A 19,100-nucleotide genomic window follows, 5' to 3' on the forward strand; every position below is an offset into this window, starting at 1 on the left:
ATCTTGTGTTAAATAATAATTACCATATTTCTTCAAAATATTTTTCATTTTTTAAAAATCAAAATTTGTTTATTTTTATTTTGAATTATTAAATTGAATAAACTTATCGGAAATTTTTTAATAGTTCATTTTTTCATCTTTTCTTTTACAAAAGAGAAGTAATATATATATATATAATCTTTGGTCAACAAATATAATACTTTCATATGTTTGTATTAAGTAAATTGTATATATTTATACATAGATATGTAAATAATTATTAAAAAAAAAGTTGATATTATACAAGTGCGTGAATTTTATATGAACATTAAAGTGCAATTTTACAAATATTTTTTTATTCCCTTTTTTACAATTAATTGCATAAGTAATATATATGCGTACATTTTTATGGCAATATATAATTATACAGAACATACATTATGAGCTTTTAAATGGAAAATTTTAAAACGATCAAATATATTATTCATATTAAAAGATTAATTCAATTAATGTATATATATATATACATAATATACATATATTATTTTTTTATTATAGGAAATTTTATTTTTCACAAAAGGCATGCTCTCTTTTTTTTTATAAATATGGGATAGTTGTATAGGGGAAGCTTATATAATGTGTGTAAATTATTTATATATTTTTTTTCTAATTTGTTTTAACATTCTTTTTAAGTCTGAAAGTTTTTTTTTTATTTTAAGAAAACCAAGGTATAGTAAGAAAAAATTGTTGTATGTATGTATGTATGTGTAGATATTTATAATTTAAATCTATATAACAAATATACGAATTCTTATAAAAAATATCAAAACAAATAAATATGTAATAATACGAAAATAAAAGTTGATAAAAAAAAAAACAGCTATTATTTATAATTTTGGAAAAAATTGTCGGTACAAAAATATGCATTATATTTTATCAACTATATATCTACATATTCGAAAAATATATTATAAAAAAAAATGTATGCATAAATACAAAAATAATGGCTATAAAAATGTTAAGGTTTTTTTTTTCAATTAATTTTAAATGATGAAAAAATTGATTAAGTATCAAATGGTTTGTTTTAGCTCTAAAGATATGAGTGGGGTTTGACAAGGTACTTTTATTTTGGGATTATTTTGTTAAAACTTTTTTTGTGGCAATAAAAATTGTGAACACATGTATGTATAAAAGCACATACATAAGGTTCATAAACGTTCTTTCCGACTTTTCATACAAAATCCTTATTACAACAAATAGTGACGTGGAGGATATATAGGAATAATATATGCATACACACATGTGGTGATAACCCATATTTTTCAAGTTGATAACACAATTAATATAAATATTTTTAAGGAAATGTTTAAATATATACAGGATCACCCCCATGGAATTTGCCTGCTTGTTAGTCTTGTATTTGTATTTATAGAAATGAATAAAAAAAATAATAATTTTATATCATTTTATTTATTGAGTTATATTTCAGGGGTATGCTTTAATAAAATATGCAAATTTAATATTAAGGACATAAAATGTGTAGACTTGTTTTTAAAAAAAATTTTAGCCTATACATTGTGTATATCACTCATGATAACTTTTTCATTTATTAATAAAAAAAAAAAAAAAAAAAAAAAAGAGAAAGAAAAAAAATATATAGCTAGCTGGCTAATAGACACAAAAAATAAAATTATATATAGTGAAGAAAAAAAAAATATAATAAATAAACTATTAATTCAAAGTCGATTTGTGTATTTTGGTATTGCTTTTATATTTGGTATTATTGGGACGATTGTTGGGGGTATAATATCATACTATACAATAAAAATAATATTTAATATAAATAATACAAAAAATAAGGATACATATTTGAAAAAAAGTATGTGTTGTTTTATTTCTACCTACATAGGTGGTCATATTAATTTAATAGAAATTGCAGAATTATTAAAACTAAATAATTTAGAAAAAAATAGCATATTCATATTGGATGATTTTTTCACAAATTTATTTCTTATGATATTGCCATTATTTAAGAAATATTCAAACTTGTTGTCTTTTCCAAATAATAAAAATTTACAAAAATTGGTAACTACCCAAATCCAGCAAAATAAAAAAAAAAACGATGTTCTAAATTCTCAGAGTCACAATGATGAAACAAGGAGGCTTGTATTATATGGACATAAAGAAATCACATATGGCTCTTTTATATATAACAATGAAAATAATATTTTTGAAAAAAATATAATAAAAAATATAAATAACGAGCATAATTTTGTATATAACATGTTTGGAAAAATATTATATGACATCTTATCCATAATGCTCATAATAATTTTAACAGAAAAAATATTAATACATTATGAATTGCTACACAAAATTATTGATTTATACATAATGAATGTAGTAAAAATCAAAGCATTACTTTTGTTTTCCATTATATTTATATATTTATTTTTCATAGATTATATAATTCAGACAATAAGTGATATCACTAGCTATTGTGATTGCAAAACGAATAAGCTAATCATATGCACACAAAAAATAATAGAAATAATCAGTCATATATATTTTAGATCAATAGAATATTATTCGACAGTTTTAAATTTTTTATTTATTTATTATTTATTTTTTTTGGGAATTTTAATTAATATAAATAGTTTATTTGCAATTGCCAAACCATTGGCAGGACTAGTAATATCTATGTTAATTATCCATTTATTTTGTGTGTTTTTTTTATCATATATATATAATAATTTTTGCTCAAAAAATGAAAACTCAGCTATTCATATTGATGAAATCCTATTAGCTATTAATGCAAATATTGGAGGCCCAACTACAGCTACTATTATGTCTGAAATGTTTAAAAGACACGATTTAACTTTTGTATCTACCGTATGGGGAATTATTGGCTATTTTATAGCAACAGACATATCGATGATTATTTATCAACACCTATGAATGTGATTCAAATGGTTTATATTAATGAAAAAAAAATTATGTTTTTACAATTTTTAGGGGTCAAACAATATTTGGACTTGAAAATTTTACATAGTAGAAGAAAATAATTATAAATGGAAAAAATAGCCAAACGAAAGAAAAACATTTTTAAATGATAAAAAAAACATTGGGAAAATATGTACATTTTTACAAAAAATAGTATAATATTATTAACTGTTCATAAAAAAGCGGAGAAAAAGGGAAAAAATATGTGTGCATTTATGTGCGTGTGCATAAAAAAAAAAATATAATATGTTGCTTAGTTAAATTGTTCTAACAACAACATAATATAGAAGATAAAATAAAAAAATAATAATAAAATAAAAAATTTGTCAAATAAATATATTGCATTTGGCCATTTTTTCGAATAATTCAAAGTTTGAAGGACATATTTTAGTAACTTATGTAGTTATTTTAAGTATGTATAAATATATTTGTACATGCATATATAACATATATATATATATATATATATATATTTATTTATTTACATAATTATTTGTGTTTATATATATATGTGGGTGGGGTAATATTTTTTGTTTTGCCTTTACACCTCCTTACCAACATTTTGCGTGTAACTTAAATAAGGGCATTGTCTTTGAAGGCCACTATGTTGTAAACATTTTTTTTTGTTAATTTTATTTTAACTCTACATTTTGTTAAATATTGTTGTTTGCTAAAAAACGCATTAAAAAATGAATGTAATTGTTTGATAAGGTCCACTATAAAACTTATCTTTACATATTAATAAATGTACACATAAATATCAAATTATATTATGTTCATGGTTACATCTTCTTATTTTCAGAAAATAAGTCTATACCTCGAAATGTTTGCAATTATATTTTCCACCTACATATTTTAAATATTTACTTTTCAAATGTATAATTAAATTTTTTTTTATACACCAAATATTTAATCCCCTTCAGATTAACACTCTTAAAGGATTTCATTTTTCTATTTTGAATATAAAATTTGTTATGTCTAACTAAATAGGTAAGGATATATGTAAATATTGTCATAGTTTCCCTTCCAGTTTTACACACATAATTATTTGTGTTTCAAAATGAAAAAGAAAAAGAAGAGTGTTGATATGCACATTTGGAAGGATGCATTAAATGATTTCGAAGTGTCTCAGAAAAATAAATATAGTTTAACTCAAGATACGATACATGGAAGATTGAGGCCTGAACCTGAAATTGTCGAACATGTATTAGAAGAATTAGAGGATAAAATAAGACATTATTTTAATTTATATAAAAACGAAAAAGAGAAAAGAACAAATTCTGAATCAAATAATTATTATTTACAAAAAGAAATATATAATGCATATGAAGCATTGGATAAAAATAATATATATACTAAAAAACTTGAAGACAAATTAGAAAATATAAAAGAAAACCAAAGTTCATTAATTGATACTGTCCGTAGAATAGATTTATTATATATACAATTAGATACATTAGTGCAATCATTTGCTGGTGTGTGTACTCAAATAGCATCCGAAACAGCTGAAAATTGTGATAATATAAATAAAAAAAAAAAAACAATGAAAATGTTGTTAGATTATATATATCCATGTAGAACACTTGACCCACGTATAAATTCTTTATATGGAATGTTATATTATCAATCAATTGGTTTATTAAAAGATGGTAAATTTATAAGTCCTCCTATACCTCCTATACCCCCTTTAGTTCCATCAGAAGATTTAAGTGGTTGGTTACCTCCATCCGATTATGTTCCAAATCATCAAATTGAATATACCAATAATGGAGATATACTTAAAAGTATGAGCAGTGGAGAAAATAAAAACAGTTTTACAGATTTAATAAAAATGTACAAGCAAGGGAATAACAATGATAGTTATGAAGAATTTTTTTCAAAATATATTAAAGAAGAGCAAGATAAATTAGAAAATAGCGAAAATGTTCATAATGTTTCAAGAATTTTATATGATGGTAATCATAATATGGATAGTGATAAAAATGGTTATTTAATTTCTCAAGATTTACAATCTTTTGAAATAAGTATTAATAATTTAGAAATAAAATATTTAAATGAAAATCCTAAAATAATATGTGTAGTTAGGTATGATAGTGAAAGTGCAATATCCGCAATACAAAATACACAAAGAGTTACAAGACCTAAGGATCGAATGAATATAGATTCGAATATTGATTATATAACATTTAATATAAATAGTAGGATAATGTTAGATAAATTACCAGAAAAAAAAACAGGTGATATACCAAGTTTTATGATAGATATTCATGATGTAAGTGGTAAAGTTTTAGTAGGCACATCACGATGCTCATTTATTAGTGAAAAGACTTTAATAAATAATGCACCTTGGGATATATATTCAAGATTAAATAAATCAAAACCCGAGATAATTGGTAAAATTTATGTATCAGTGTATCCGAAACCAAATAATTCTATTTTACCTGCAGAAATCTTTAAAAATTTGAAAAGAAATAACAAAAATACAAATATTATGCACAAATTAAATCCATCAAAAGCTACTCAAATTTTGAGCAATATTCATAACCCCAATATGGTAAATAAAAGTGCTGATACTAAAATTGAATATAAAACAGTAAAGGTTTTTCAAAAAAATGCTGTTTTAAGTAAAGCTATATATGAAAAGGATCAGGAATCAATACCCCAGTTGGAAAAAATTGGGCCAAACAATAATAAGACGGTTACATTAGAAAAAATTGAATCAAACAATAATAAGGCATCTGTATTTGGAAAGCGTGGACAAAAGGTTACCTTCAAACCTTATGTCTCTAAAAGCGACAAGAATGGTAAGATCCTCGATATACTGAACGGCGGATGTGGAGTAGCGTCTCGATTCCCATCCACTCGTCTATTTATTCACTTGTTCATTCATTTAATTTTACATGCTTTATTTTAGTTGAACCTGAGGAAAAGAAGCCGGCAGAAGAAGCAAAAGGAAATGATGACAAATCGAAGGTAACTAGTGAGAGTAGCGACCCAAACAATACGAAAAGTGAGAGCGGGCAAACGAATTCGGTTATGAATCGTATCAAACAACTGACTATGAAATTCGAAGCTTCTAAAAATAAGGAAGAAGGGAATCAGAACAATACACCATTGAAAGTGCCATTTAGTGTGAAGGGAAAAGAAAACAATAATGAAAAGGTATTGGAAAAAAACAAATCTGTTGAAAAAACCAAAACTGTTGAAAAAACCAAATCTGTTGAAAAAACCCAAACTGCTGAAAAAAACAAATCTGTTGAAAAAACCAAAACTGTTGAAAAAAACAAAACCGTTGAAAAAAAACAATTCCCAGTTATGAAAGATGGTGTAATGAAGGTTAAATTGGTGTCCTTAGGGAAGGCACATGTTCCAAAAAATGATAAAACGAAAGAAGCCATGAAATCGAATAATAATAAAGAGGATAAAAAAATAGATGATAATAAAGAGGATAAAAAAACGGATGATAATAAAGAGGATAAAAAAACGGATGATAATAAAGAGGATAAAAAAACGGATGATAATAAAGAGGATAAAAAAATGGATGAAGAAAAAACATCGATTGATGTAAAAAAAATGGGTTCTGTAAATAAACTAAAACCATCACTTAAGATGAAAATCGGGCCATATAAGGATAACTTAAAAAAAATTCTTACAAGTAAACAAATTAATAAGGAGGGGATAGAAAAAGTAAGTAAAATTGGGCAAAATGAAATAAATGAGAAAAAGGAGGAAAAGAAGGAAGTCAAATCAGTGGAAAAGGAACCAATTAAAGAAAAAATGTTATCTATGTTTAAGGCAAAAAAAAGCAAAGCTGAAATTCCACCAAAGGAAATACCATTATCTGTAAAACTTGGTGATGCTACTCCGATTTTAAAAAAAACGATTGTGAAACCACCACCACCACCACCTTTAAATGAATCAAGTAACTAAAATATGTCATTTTTTTTTTTTTTTGTACATGAACGGGAAAATTATTTGACCAATTGTAACATTTGATAAACAATTAGAAGAATGTGATTTCGTTAAATTTTCGATTTGATCAAAAAAAAAAATAATTTTCATTCTTTGAATTTTTAACATTTTCATCAATGCTAATATTTATTATTTTTTATAAATATGAAAAATATAATTGTTGTATATAATTATTAATTTATTTGTTCTCTTTTGTAGAGTCTAGTAATGAAGATCCTGATCTCAAAACCATATTAGAAAAAGCAAAAAAAAAAACAGTGTTTATTGACAAAAATAAAATACAAGTTAAATTACCAAAGAAGTTTGAAATGAAAAAAGCGATTAAAAAGTTTGTTCCAAAACTAGCGAATATTGATTAACTAAATTGAAGACACTTTCGAATTGGTCATAAATTATTCGTTTTATTATTTTTTTTTTGTAACATTGTTTTACGTTGTGTGCTTTATATTTTCTCTGTTTTTATTATTTGACTTTTTTTGTATATATGAAAAATAATTATAAATTTGACAAAACAATAAATATATCCTAATCTAATATTAAACATTTAATTTCGATAAAGGTTCATTTTCAGTGGTTATATAAAATAGTTATCGTTTGAAAAAAAAAAATAGAATACTAGCTTGTTCATGAGATATATTGTTCTATAAAATCATTTTCAAGCATTTATATATTTAAGTTGGTATATGGGTTCAATTTTTGCAACGATGTTAGTAAATGAGTGCATGTGCATTCATAATGAGAGCCAAGGTAATTAATTCCTTGACATTTCAACTATGAACATAAGAATGACAAAAAAAAAAAAAAAAATTAATAGAAAAAATAAATAAGAGGGAATATAATCATTGTAATTTTATTTTATTTTTTCGAGGACATATTATTACCTAAATGGTGGATAAATAATATCGGGAGTTAGTTCAAACAAAGGGAAGAAATATTTTTTTTTTTGAAATAAGTCCTCAAAGAAAGTATTGTATATATGCTCGCACAAAGAAAGATAGATAACTTTCAAAAAATATATTGCAAAAAAAGAAAAAATAATATCAACAAAAATACGGGAAATAACATCATGAATTCAAATCAAGTATTTGTATTGACAATAATAGGAAAAGGAGATATACCAATATATGAAGCAGATTTATCTATAAATGGAAAAAAAGATATATCAGAACATTTATCTCAATTTATTATTCATCAATCATTAGATTCAGTAGATGAATTAGTTTGGAGAAATAATAATATGTTTTTAAAAACCGTAGATTCTTTTAACAATTATAGTGTATCTGCTTATTGCACACCTGGGCATATAAAATTATTATTATTATATAAAAATAAAAATGAATTAAATAATTCTATAAATGCAAATATACATGTACCTTCTGATGATAATATTAAATCATTTTTTGAACTTGTTCATGAAAATTATATAAAAGTTTTATTAAATCCATTATATGAACCAAATGGAATTATAACAAGTTCATTGTTTGATCAAAACGTTCATTTAGCAGCTAAAAATTTTTTACACCAATAAGCGATATGTTGTTTCCACAAGTTAATCGAAAAAATTGAATAAAAATAAAGTTAAAAAACAAAATATATTAACCATTCCGGCTTCATAAAAAGCGAAATGAAAAATACCACATAACTAGAAAACAACAAATACAACCAAACAATTGCATATAATGATATTAGTCTACATAATTTCACAATAACATCCATTTTATTGTCTCATTTTTTATTTGAATTTTTAATATCATCTTCGCCATATATTCTCGCAAAACTAAAAGAATATATAAAGCCAATAAACCAAAATGGAATATAGGAAATATAAACTATTTACAAACTGACTTATTTTTAACATATTATAGACTATATACATTTAAATATATTGCTGAAAATATCTAAGGAAAAAAAGAAAGCTCGATCAATAGTTGAAAATATATTTACTGTATCTATACTTTCTCCAGAATTATTTAAAAAATAAGATGACATATCATTACATATCATTTCAAATAATTTATTTTTTTCTTCTTGTGTATATGCAAAATCAAACTGATCAATGTTCCATAAAGGGTTTGGGAAATTATTTTTAAATCTTTTAGTAAAAGCAATATTATTCGGATTAAGAAAATTGCCATAAAATAATGGAAATATAGAATTGGGATTTAATTTATTTCCTTGAATAAAATTATTATCATTTTGCCCCTTACGAATTGTGTTATATTTATTCCTAAAAAGAGGAACCCCTTGTTTTTTTAATTTTTTTATTAAAGTAACTAAATTACAAAAGTTATGACTAAAAATATGTAATATATATCTAATTTTGTAAGAATTGGCTCCAACATCTATTGATATATCTATTGGGTTTTCAATACATAGTCTGTTGTTATTTCGTTCGTATTCAGTTCGCATATATCTAGGCATAACGTGTCCTAAACCTCTTAAAACCGAACATTTATCATTTAGTGGATATTCTAAGTTATAAAAATAAAAAAATTCTATAATTAAACTTACTAAATTTGTATTATTATATATCTTTGTATCAAAAGTTAATGGATGAATTTGTAAAAAATGCAAAACCATACAACATAGCATAAATGAGCCAATACCCCCAGTATATGTTTCATTTAAATTTCTTGAATTTAAAAAAAATTTAATCAATATAACTAATGGTCTTAAATATATATATTCTTTTATTTTTTTTTTTATAAAATCGGTACTTTCTTTTGATGATTTCTGATTTATGCATATGTCAACATTGGCACCTGATTCATTATCAGTATATTTTAATATTTTGACTTTTGCATCTTTTATTATTCTCATATTTCTACAAATATTCAATTTTATTAATACATATCCAATAATAGTTAACGTCTCAATCTCATTTTGTTGTATATCCATAAAACATACATCTATATCACTACTTGGTATAGATAAACCTGTGACAAAGGATCCAAATACTTCCATTTTACAATCTGGATAAATCGATTTAACAATTATTTCTAATTTTATTAGTGATTTAAGTTTTAATAACTTTTCTTCCTTTGTTGATGTTAACCATTCTAATAAATAATGAAATGAATATTCTAAGTATCCTATGAAATTAAAATTATCACTTCCATTTTTTGTTATTACATCTGAAAATGTTTTTGTAAAATTATCATTTGTAAAGAATATTTTCTTTTTATTATCATATCTTATTTTTAATTTCTTCATCATATGTTTATAATACTTTTGTTCTAACAAAGTAAGCTTTTGGTAATTTATTTTAAACTGTTGTAATATATCTTTCTCATTTTCATTACCATTCCCTTCATTATTTATTTTTCTCCATTTTGAGTTTTTTTCTTTCCATGGTTCATTAAAATTATTTTGTTCTCCATCGCGTTTACGTTTGTTATTATTTCCATTAAATCCATTATTATCAAATGTATCATCATTGTTTATACTATTTCTATAAAACATTATTTTACTTTTGTTTTTACCAAAGGATGGAGATTTTTCTTTATCCAAGTTGGATAAATAATTAATAGACGACGAACCATCAGACCCTGAAGATACAGACGAACATGAATATATACTAATATCTGATACATTATCTTGTGCATTTATTAGTCGATCTGTATTTTTAATTCTTAACAAAGTTTTTTGTTTTTTCTTAATATGATCATTTTGTTCAGTATTTGATACATCATTTATTATTTTTTTTTCTTTTTTATTTTTATCAATATCTTCTGGATTATCAACTAGCGAAATTACTGTGTCAGCTTCTTTCATTGGCTTATTCACTCGATTTGGCCTTTCTCTATTTTTCTTCAAAACTTTATGAAGCTCCAATTTGGCTTCCTTCACACTTTCTGGCTCTTCTTCATTGTAAATAAAATAATACAAATCATCCATTTATTAATTTAATAAATTTGTACATAAAAAAAACAAAAAAAATTATTCACCAAACAAATGCTTAAATAGTATTTCTAAAACATAAGACATATCATGTGTTACTGAATTATATGCATATGCCCATACGTTTGCTAAATTGTATCCATAGTTAAAACATGCCCATATTTATTATTCCTTTGTTCATACTTTTATATATTTTTATTTTATTATATTTTTTCCCTTTTAACTTAGCATTTTAAATGAGAAAACAATTTTTTATTAATTTATAAACATGCAAAAATTTTGGAAAAAAAAAAATATATATTTATCCATATGTATGATATATATATAATACAAAATAAGTAAAGAATTTCTCTTTTTTTTGATAATTGTTTATTAAACGTGAAAAAATTTAGTATGCATTTTATTATCCACTATAAAAAGGAATAAAAAAAAAAAATTAAAATAAAAAAAAAAAAAAAAAAATACAATGTAAATTAGCTACATGTATATTCAAAAGTATAGAAAAAATATGAACATGTCATAAAAAATAGCTAATATTATTATGGGGAAATTAACGAAAAATGAAAAAAATATGACAGGTCAGAACATTTCATAGATAAATAAAACAAACAAGTTCATATTGTATATGCATATTTGGATAAGCATCACACATGCGTTATTGTAAACGCAAAAAAAAAAAAAAAAAACGAACAAAAAGTTAGATTATATAAAACGCTAGTCATATTCCAAAAGTGAAGAAAAAATAAAATGGGGGTAAAATTCATTGTAGAGCATATGGATGATCTTGAAGAATGGTGCATACTTGAATATATGCATATTTGTGAAATTGTAAAAGATGAAAATATAATATTTACAAAATTTAAAGGTAATTTTAAAGATATATCAAAATCACATGAGCCAAAATGTTATGAAAAATCTATAGGTGATTTAAAAAATGAATTTGCATGGAATAAAATATGCTTGTTAGATATGAAAGCAAAAGATGTATTAACATGCAAAGATAAAAATGAAATCGACTTTTTATTATTTGGTGGTATATTGGGAAATGTACCATCAAATGATAGAACATCAGAATTAAGAAAATTCGAATTTCCTATAGCAAGAAATCTAGGAAGTGTGCAAATGACTACAAATACTGCAGTGTTAGTTTGCCATATTATTTTAAATGACCAAGTAGAATTAGAAAATATTCCTTTTGTTGATAATCCTGATATTATACTTAAAAATAATAAAGAATCAATGATGTTGCCATTTCGTTTTGTTTCCAAATATTATTATACAAAATGTGAAAGCGATAAAAATGTTCCAATTCTACCAAAAAATTTTAAAGACTATTTAATAAAATTAGGTGATCAGCAATATAATGATCTTGATTCTTTTTTTTAAAAAAAAAATATTTTTGTGTATAAAAGGGATATATCCAAGTTATGATTGAAAATGTGCGCATATGTTTGTTATTATTATTATTTTTTTTTTTCGCCATAGTGCTATTGCTCCTTTGCACACATCTTGTACAAATATTCAATTTCATACTTGTATACAGATTCATCGTTTGTTATATCAGGTGTTTCTAAAACAATTGGAATGTTTTTGAAATACTTTGATGTCATAATATATTTAAATGTATCTAATGTTAACTTTCCTTTTCCAATATTTTCATGTCTATCCAATCCACTTCCTAAATCCGATTTTGAATCATTTAAATGTACAGCTTTTAAATATTTAGAATCTACAATATTATGAAAATTATTCATAACTTCTTCAAATTTTTCATATGATTTTATATCATACCCTGCTGCAAATGTATGGCATGTATCTAAACAAACACCTATTCTTTCTTTATCATCAATTTGAGATATTATATCACGTAAATGCTCAAATTTTGAACCAATTGAATTTTTTTGGCCTGCGGAATTTTCTAAAACTATAATAACATTTGATGTTTCTTTATGGGCTCTATTTATACAATCAGAAATATTTTTTATTCCTTGTTCTGTTGAGCACATTCCAACAGTTGAACCTGGATGAAAATTATATAATTTAATATTTAATTGTTCACATCTTTTTATATCATCTACAAATGATAAATATGATTTTTCTCTTTTTTCTTTATCAGGATTTGCTAGGTTTATAAGATACGACCCATGTGGTAAAATTAAATTTTTATCAAAATTATATTTTTTACAATTTTCGTTAAACTGTTTTATATTTTCTTCAGTTAATGGTGGACTTTCCCATTTTCTTTGGTTTTTCAAAAATAATGCAAATGCCAATCCTGATACATTAAATGAGTTTATTGGGGCATTTTGTACTCCCCCTGAAGCGGATATATGTGCTCCCAAATAAACGTTTGTACTTTTTGCATATTCTATAATTTTTTTATAATCTGCCCATCTCTTTTCAATACTTTTGGGTATACTAGGATATGTTATATTAGTGTTTTTATTCGTTTCTGATTTCGTTTTTATTTTTTCCTTTGTCTTATTATTTTTATCGATTTTTTTTTTCTGAACAATTGTTTCGTTTTTTATATTTTCTTTATTATTATCCTGCTTTGTTTTTTCGTCACATTCTTCATCCTTTTCCTCCTTTTTGAGATTCATAAAATTTCTGATATCTTGGGTATTATTTATTGAACATTTGTTTTCGTTTTTTGTACTGGCTTTATTTTCTTTTACCATTTTGCTCATAAATTTACTTTGCTGTATTTTATTATAATTGTTTAGACTTATTGTAAATTTTTTTTTTTCATTCCTTTCTATCCCCCACTTTTTTATAGCTATTTTTTTATGTGCTAGCTTTTTCTGTTCACAAACTGATGAAAATTTGGAATAAATATGTTTATTTGCTCCTAAATAATATATATAATTTATGGGGCTGTTTGAAAAGATGTTTTTTCTTTCTCTTAATGCTTGATGCCTGTGTGAAAAGGCTGTAATTATATTATTTTTAACGATATTAATTAGTAACATATACAACAAAAAGTGAAAAACAAAGCAGCAACAATGACGGGGCATTTATTTTTGATAAAAAATTATGAGCATGGTCATCAAAAAAAAAAAAAAATAATAATAATAAAAAAGTAGTAACAATAATAAGAGTAACCGAGTTTAATAACCCTTACGAGAATAAATGTAAATAGAAAAAACTAAAAAGAAGAGCTTAAAAATGGCGAACGATTTATGTCAATAACTAATTATAATAAAAAAGGGGAAAAAATTAATTATGGAATTTGATACGTAAATAATAAATTTGCACATATTATGTAGGAGATATCATTTCACCATTTCATATGGCACATACTTTAAAAAAATATAATTAAAAAATAAATAAAAAAGAAAACAAATACATTGAAATACAAAAAAATATAGTTATAAGAAGAATGTATTACATACACAAGTATAGTGGGGAATCCCCCAAAAAATGAATATCAAATGAAAATACAAAAAATTTCACGCTTCAATTTAAAGCATATTTTTTTATGCACACGTCATAAAAAAAGGATTTATAAAAAAAAATTAATAGCTATGTGTGGGCAGAAAAAGTCTCTGTTTTCCATTTTTCCCTTTTTTTCATTTTTTTCCATTTTTTCCTTTTTTCCCCTTTTCAAGTATACCCATTTTGCAAAAATGAAGAAATATTGAATGTGTAAAATGGAAAGTTGGCTAGCGAATTCTTTATAAATTAAAAAATTGTGAAATATCATATAAGCCATTATACATTGTACAAACGTGCGTAGCATGCATACATGCTTATGTATGAGGTTTCAAAAATATGCTAAATATTATATCTATCTATATTATATATAAATATATATAAATGCATTGAGTATAAATTTATACAAAAACAATAATAATGGAAATAAAAAAAAGATTGAAAAAAATTTTTTTTAATCCTAATTAAAAAAAGAAAGAATATATATATAAATACAAACTTATAGGTAAGCTTTGCATAATGGTTACATTTATTCAAAATGTAAAACTAAAAAATAAAATAAAATATAGGGAGCAAAGACATATGTGTATTAGCACCCTCGTTAAAAGTTAAAAAAAATATTCATAACTTTATTATTCATCAAGGTAAATAGAATTTTTCAAATCTGCGTTCTCCTTTTTAATATCTTTTTTTTCTTGAAGCATCATCTCTGCTTTTTTTACAACTTTCCCTATTTTGAGCATATCAGTTAAGACTTCATTTTTATTTAATATATATGGTTTTAGTTTTTTTTTCATGATTATTTTAACATTATTAAAAGATTTTAAATCCTTTTTATCAACAAATGATATAGATAAACCTTTTCTGTTCGCTCTAGCAGTCCTACCTATTCTATGAATATATTGAATAGTATCATTTGGAAAATCAAAATTAATTACAAAAGCAACTTTAGGAATGTCAATACCTCTACTTATTATATCTGTGGCTATTAAAATTTTACATAATCCATTTTTGAATTTTAATAAAGAAGACATACGTTTTCTTTGATCTTTAGATGAATGTATAGATTCTATTGAAAAACTACCCAATGAATTTAATACAGTATATATAAGTTCACATTTGTAACTATTTGCTGTAAATATAATTCCTGACATTTCTGTTAGTTTATTTTTTAATATATATACTAAATAAGTCATTTGTGCTATTGAATCTATATATATATATCTTTGATCCAAATTTTTAAGAGGTTTTTGCTTTTTATTTGCATTTACTAAAATTAATTTATCATTAGGAAATGTTTTAATTAACAAATTTATAGAATCTGTAATAGTTGAGCTAAAAAATAAAGTTCGTCGTGGTTCTCCAAATACCTCCTTTGGAATATTATTTAAAATTATTTTTAGTTTTTCTTCAAAACTTTTTTGTAAAAGCAAATCTGCTTCATCTAATACTAAAAACTTTAATCTTTTAAAACAATTTTTTACATCTATACAATCATCTAATATATCACTAACTCTACCTGGGGTACCAACAACTATATGGGGTTTACTTAAAATACTTTTTCTTTGATCAATTAAAGAAAATCCACCAATACATGATAATATTTTGACTCCTATTTTATTTCCATATAATTGAAATTGCTCTACTATTTGAAAAACTAATTCACGTGTTGGCAATAATATTAATCCAAAAATTGCATACAAATTTTTATTTAATTCTTGTAACATACCCCAACAATAACAGATAGTTTTACCAGTTCCAGTTTCAGAAGATCCTATGACATTTTTTCCTTCAATAATTAAAGGTAAACATAATTTTTGAATTTTGGTTGGTTTTATTATTTGAACACTTTTACTTATTTTTATTAACCAATCATCGACACCTAATTCTTCAAAACTTTCTGGTCCATTTGTATCACTAGAACAATTGCTTGCCTCATCACTTTCAATTTCATTTTCTTTTTCATTTCTTTTTTTATTTTCTAAAAACTTTTTATTTAAATATTTTATTATATAATATCTTCGATATCGCTTTCGAAAGCCTAAGGGTAGTTTCATTTTTTGTATTTGATGGCATCCAATTTCCATACTCAGTATATAATTAAAATTTGTTTAAATAATAAGAAACAAATAAATATGACGTGAAAAGTAAAATATTAAACATAAATTATATGTTTAAAAACATCGCTATCGTTAAAAATATTTTTCTTAAAAAAAATAACCTATTCATTGTTAAGCCAAATATATAACCTGTTCATAATTTTTTTCAACTTGTATTTATTATTATATAAAATTATGTATTAAACATTTATTTAATCTGTTAGTATATTTTTTCAAAAGATAAGACATTATTTATAAATATTTATTTTGTTATCTATTTTTTCCTTTTTCATTCTTTTTTTATAAGCTTCAAAAAACATAGACGTGTTGTATATACTATAACTTTTGTTGCTATTAAAAAATGTGTCATAAATACTCCAAATATTTTCATCCATTAAGTAAAAAATATATATATATATATATATATATATATATATATATATATATATATATAAACAACTAAATAAATAAATAAATAAAAATAAGTCGAAATTTCCAAAATAAACTACATATCTTTGTTATTTTGAATTATTATTCGAATTCTCCATTTTGCCTGCATAAACAAATAGTTTCTAAATTCCAGGTATTGCAAAAATACGCATTAAGAAATTATAAATATATAGTAAAATTATGAAAAAGCAATAAATTTTTGGTCATGTTAAAAAATAAATATATGACTGCGTCCTGTTAATATAACAAATTACATGAACAAGCAATATTTTTTAAATAATTAAACTGTACAAAAATGGCAAAATAAAAATGACAAATAAAAATGGCAAAATAGTAATTCCATTCAATTGTTTATGCTAAAAGAAAAGCAAAACAAGGGGAAATTAAATATATTTATAAATAACATCAGGAAAAGTGCCTTATATATTGTATAGCGCATATAACCTCCAGCATATATTTTTGCAATATATATATATATAATAATATTATATATTTATTTATAAAAATTTGGTACCTTAGCCCACATATGCAATATTATATGCTACATTTAAACAATTCGTATTTTTTTCACTAAATATATGATTATGAGAAGGGGGCTCATATACATATATATTTTTTATTAACAAAGTAGTAAATCTGCATGACTATACATTGTTATTATACATTTTTATTATACAAAAATATTATGTATAAGTCATACAAAAAATTTAGAATATTCATGAACATATGAACGAAGTATTTTTTAAAGATTAGCTACCTTATTATATTTTTATCATATATATAACATATTTATTTTTTTTTTTTTTTTTGGAAAAAAAATGGAAGTTTTATAGAGAAAATATGTAATAATAACGTATTTTATAGGTTTATCATATTATTAAAATTAGCAGTAAATATGTATATTATTATATATGTATACAATTCGATGTAATTATAATATTGTTTGTAAAAGTTTGCGAATATTAAATAGATCACTAAATATCGAGTTGATAATTTTATTAATAGGAAAACAAAACGAAAAAAACAATTCCCCTATATTTTGTGGGATAACCATTTTCGAATGAGAAATATATATTTGTACATTTCATAAATAACTATTTATTTCGCTTGCTGTAGTGAAAAATAAAAACACAGAACGATATATAGATCGAAAAAAAATTAACAAGTATAGACTAAGAAAAAAGAGGGTACAAAACATATGTACATAAAAATTATTGGAATTTAAGTTTATATATTTTTTGATATTATAAATAGGTGATAATTCATATTAAAAATTGCACACATACTATTTAATTTCGAAACAAAATAATTCACTTCAAACAAAATGGCAATTAGAGTTCAATTTGAAAATTCAAATGAAGTTGGCGTTTTTTCACGACTAACTAATTCGTATGGTCTTATTGCTTTGGGGGGGTCGGAAAATTTTTCTAGTGTTTTTGAAGCAGAATTATCACAACATATTCCAATAGTTTATGCAACAATTGGGGGTACAAGGGTTATAGGCCGAGTATGTGTAGGTAATAGAAAAGGACTATTAGTTTCAAGTATATGCACAGATCAGGAATTATTACATTTAAGAAATTCTTTACCTGATAATGTTAAGATAAAAAGAATAGAAGAAAGATTATCAGCTTTAGGAAATTGCATAACATGTAATGATTATGTTGGTTTAATACATACAGATATTGACAGAGAAACTGAAGAAATAGTACAAGATGTATTAGATATAGAAGTGTTTAGAACATCTATAGCAGGAAATTTATTAGTAGGTACATATTCATATTTTACAAATAATGGTGGTTTATTACATGCTATGACAACATCTCAAGAAATTGAAGAATTGTCAGAACTTTTGCAAATACCCTTAATTACTGGAACAGTAAATAGAGGTAGCGATCTTATAGGATCAGGACTAGTAGCTAATGATTGGTCTGCATTTTGTGGTATGGATACTACAGCTATTGAATTGAATATTATAGAAAAAATTTTTAAACTTAATAATATAGAAGATACAAATATAGAAGATACCTTTAAATATAAATCATCAATTGTTCAGACAATGATATAGTTAATTATTTGTTCTTATAATAAGCATTTATTTTATTTAAAAATATAAGCAAATAAAAGTAACAAGTTATATACTTCAAAATATTTTTACTTTTTTTTTTTTAAATTATTTTATTTATTAGTATAAAGAAAGTTTGAAGGAATGTTTAGATACTTCCTCCATTATCCAGATAAAAATATACACATTTATTGTGA

At 23.5% G+C, this 19,100-nt stretch overlaps 8 protein-coding genes across 8 annotated transcripts; 5 read left to right on the top strand and 3 right to left on the bottom strand.

The window, feature by feature from the left end:
* Positions 1–1,341: 1,341 nt before the first annotated feature.
* Positions 1,342–2,937, top strand: PBANKA_1346900 (conserved protein, unknown function; the record flags this gene model as incomplete). The annotated part of the gene is made up of 1 exon (XM_034567095.1): positions 1,342–2,937. The coding sequence occupies one exon, from the start codon at positions 1,342–1,344 to the stop codon at positions 2,935–2,937; it is 1,596 nt and encodes a 531-aa protein (XP_034423626.1).
* A 1,105-nt stretch (positions 2,938–4,042) lies between these two features.
* Positions 4,043–7,313, top strand: PBANKA_1347000 (conserved protein, unknown function; the record flags this gene model as incomplete). The annotated part of the gene is made up of 3 exons (XM_034567096.1): positions 4,043–5,786; positions 5,897–6,904; positions 7,153–7,313. 3 exons carry the CDS (start codon positions 4,043–4,045, stop codon positions 7,311–7,313), a joined length of 2,913 nt encoding a protein of 970 aa, XP_034423627.1.
* A 707-nt stretch (positions 7,314–8,020) lies between these two features.
* PBANKA_1347100 (trafficking protein particle complex subunit 2, putative) lies at positions 8,021–8,482 on the top strand (the record flags this gene model as incomplete). The annotated part of the gene is made up of 1 exon (XM_034567098.1): positions 8,021–8,482. The coding sequence occupies one exon, from the start codon at positions 8,021–8,023 to the stop codon at positions 8,480–8,482; it is 462 nt and encodes a 153-aa protein (XP_034423628.1).
* A 338-nt stretch (positions 8,483–8,820) lies between these two features.
* On the bottom strand, positions 8,821–10,851 carry PBANKA_1347200 (nucleotidyltransferase, putative; the record flags this gene model as incomplete). The annotated part of the gene is made up of 1 exon (XM_034567099.1): positions 8,821–10,851. The coding sequence occupies one exon, from the start codon at positions 10,849–10,851 to the stop codon at positions 8,821–8,823; it is 2,031 nt and encodes a 676-aa protein (XP_034423629.1).
* A 750-nt stretch (positions 10,852–11,601) lies between these two features.
* Positions 11,602–12,240, top strand: PBANKA_1347300 (SAM-dependent RNA methyltransferase, putative; the record flags this gene model as incomplete). Its single annotated transcript, XM_034567100.1, has 1 exon — positions 11,602–12,240. One exon carries the CDS (start codon positions 11,602–11,604, stop codon positions 12,238–12,240), a length of 639 nt encoding a protein of 212 aa, XP_034423630.1.
* A 101-nt stretch (positions 12,241–12,341) lies between these two features.
* PBANKA_1347400 (DNA-(apurinic or apyrimidinic site) lyase 1, putative) lies at positions 12,342–13,871 on the bottom strand (the record flags this gene model as incomplete). The annotated part of the gene is made up of 1 exon (XM_034567101.1): positions 12,342–13,871. One exon carries the CDS (start codon positions 13,869–13,871, stop codon positions 12,342–12,344), a length of 1,530 nt encoding a protein of 509 aa, XP_034423631.1.
* A 1,050-nt stretch (positions 13,872–14,921) lies between these two features.
* PBANKA_1347500 (ATP-dependent RNA helicase DBP8, putative) lies at positions 14,922–16,376 on the bottom strand (the record flags this gene model as incomplete). Its single annotated transcript, XM_034567102.1, has 1 exon — positions 14,922–16,376. One exon carries the CDS (start codon positions 16,374–16,376, stop codon positions 14,922–14,924), a length of 1,455 nt encoding a protein of 484 aa, XP_034423632.1.
* A 1,786-nt stretch (positions 16,377–18,162) lies between these two features.
* PBANKA_1347600 (eukaryotic translation initiation factor 6, putative) lies at positions 18,163–18,906 on the top strand (the record flags this gene model as incomplete). The annotated part of the gene is made up of 1 exon (XM_034567103.1): positions 18,163–18,906. One exon carries the CDS (start codon positions 18,163–18,165, stop codon positions 18,904–18,906), a length of 744 nt encoding a protein of 247 aa, XP_034423633.1.
* Positions 18,907–19,100: the final 194 nt, after the last annotated feature.

The sequence above is a fragment of the Plasmodium berghei genome (assembly GCF_900002375.2).
Source record: "Plasmodium berghei ANKA genome assembly, chromosome: 13".
In the NCBI taxonomy this organism is placed as follows: domain Eukaryota; phylum Apicomplexa; class Aconoidasida; order Haemosporida; family Plasmodiidae; genus Plasmodium; species Plasmodium berghei.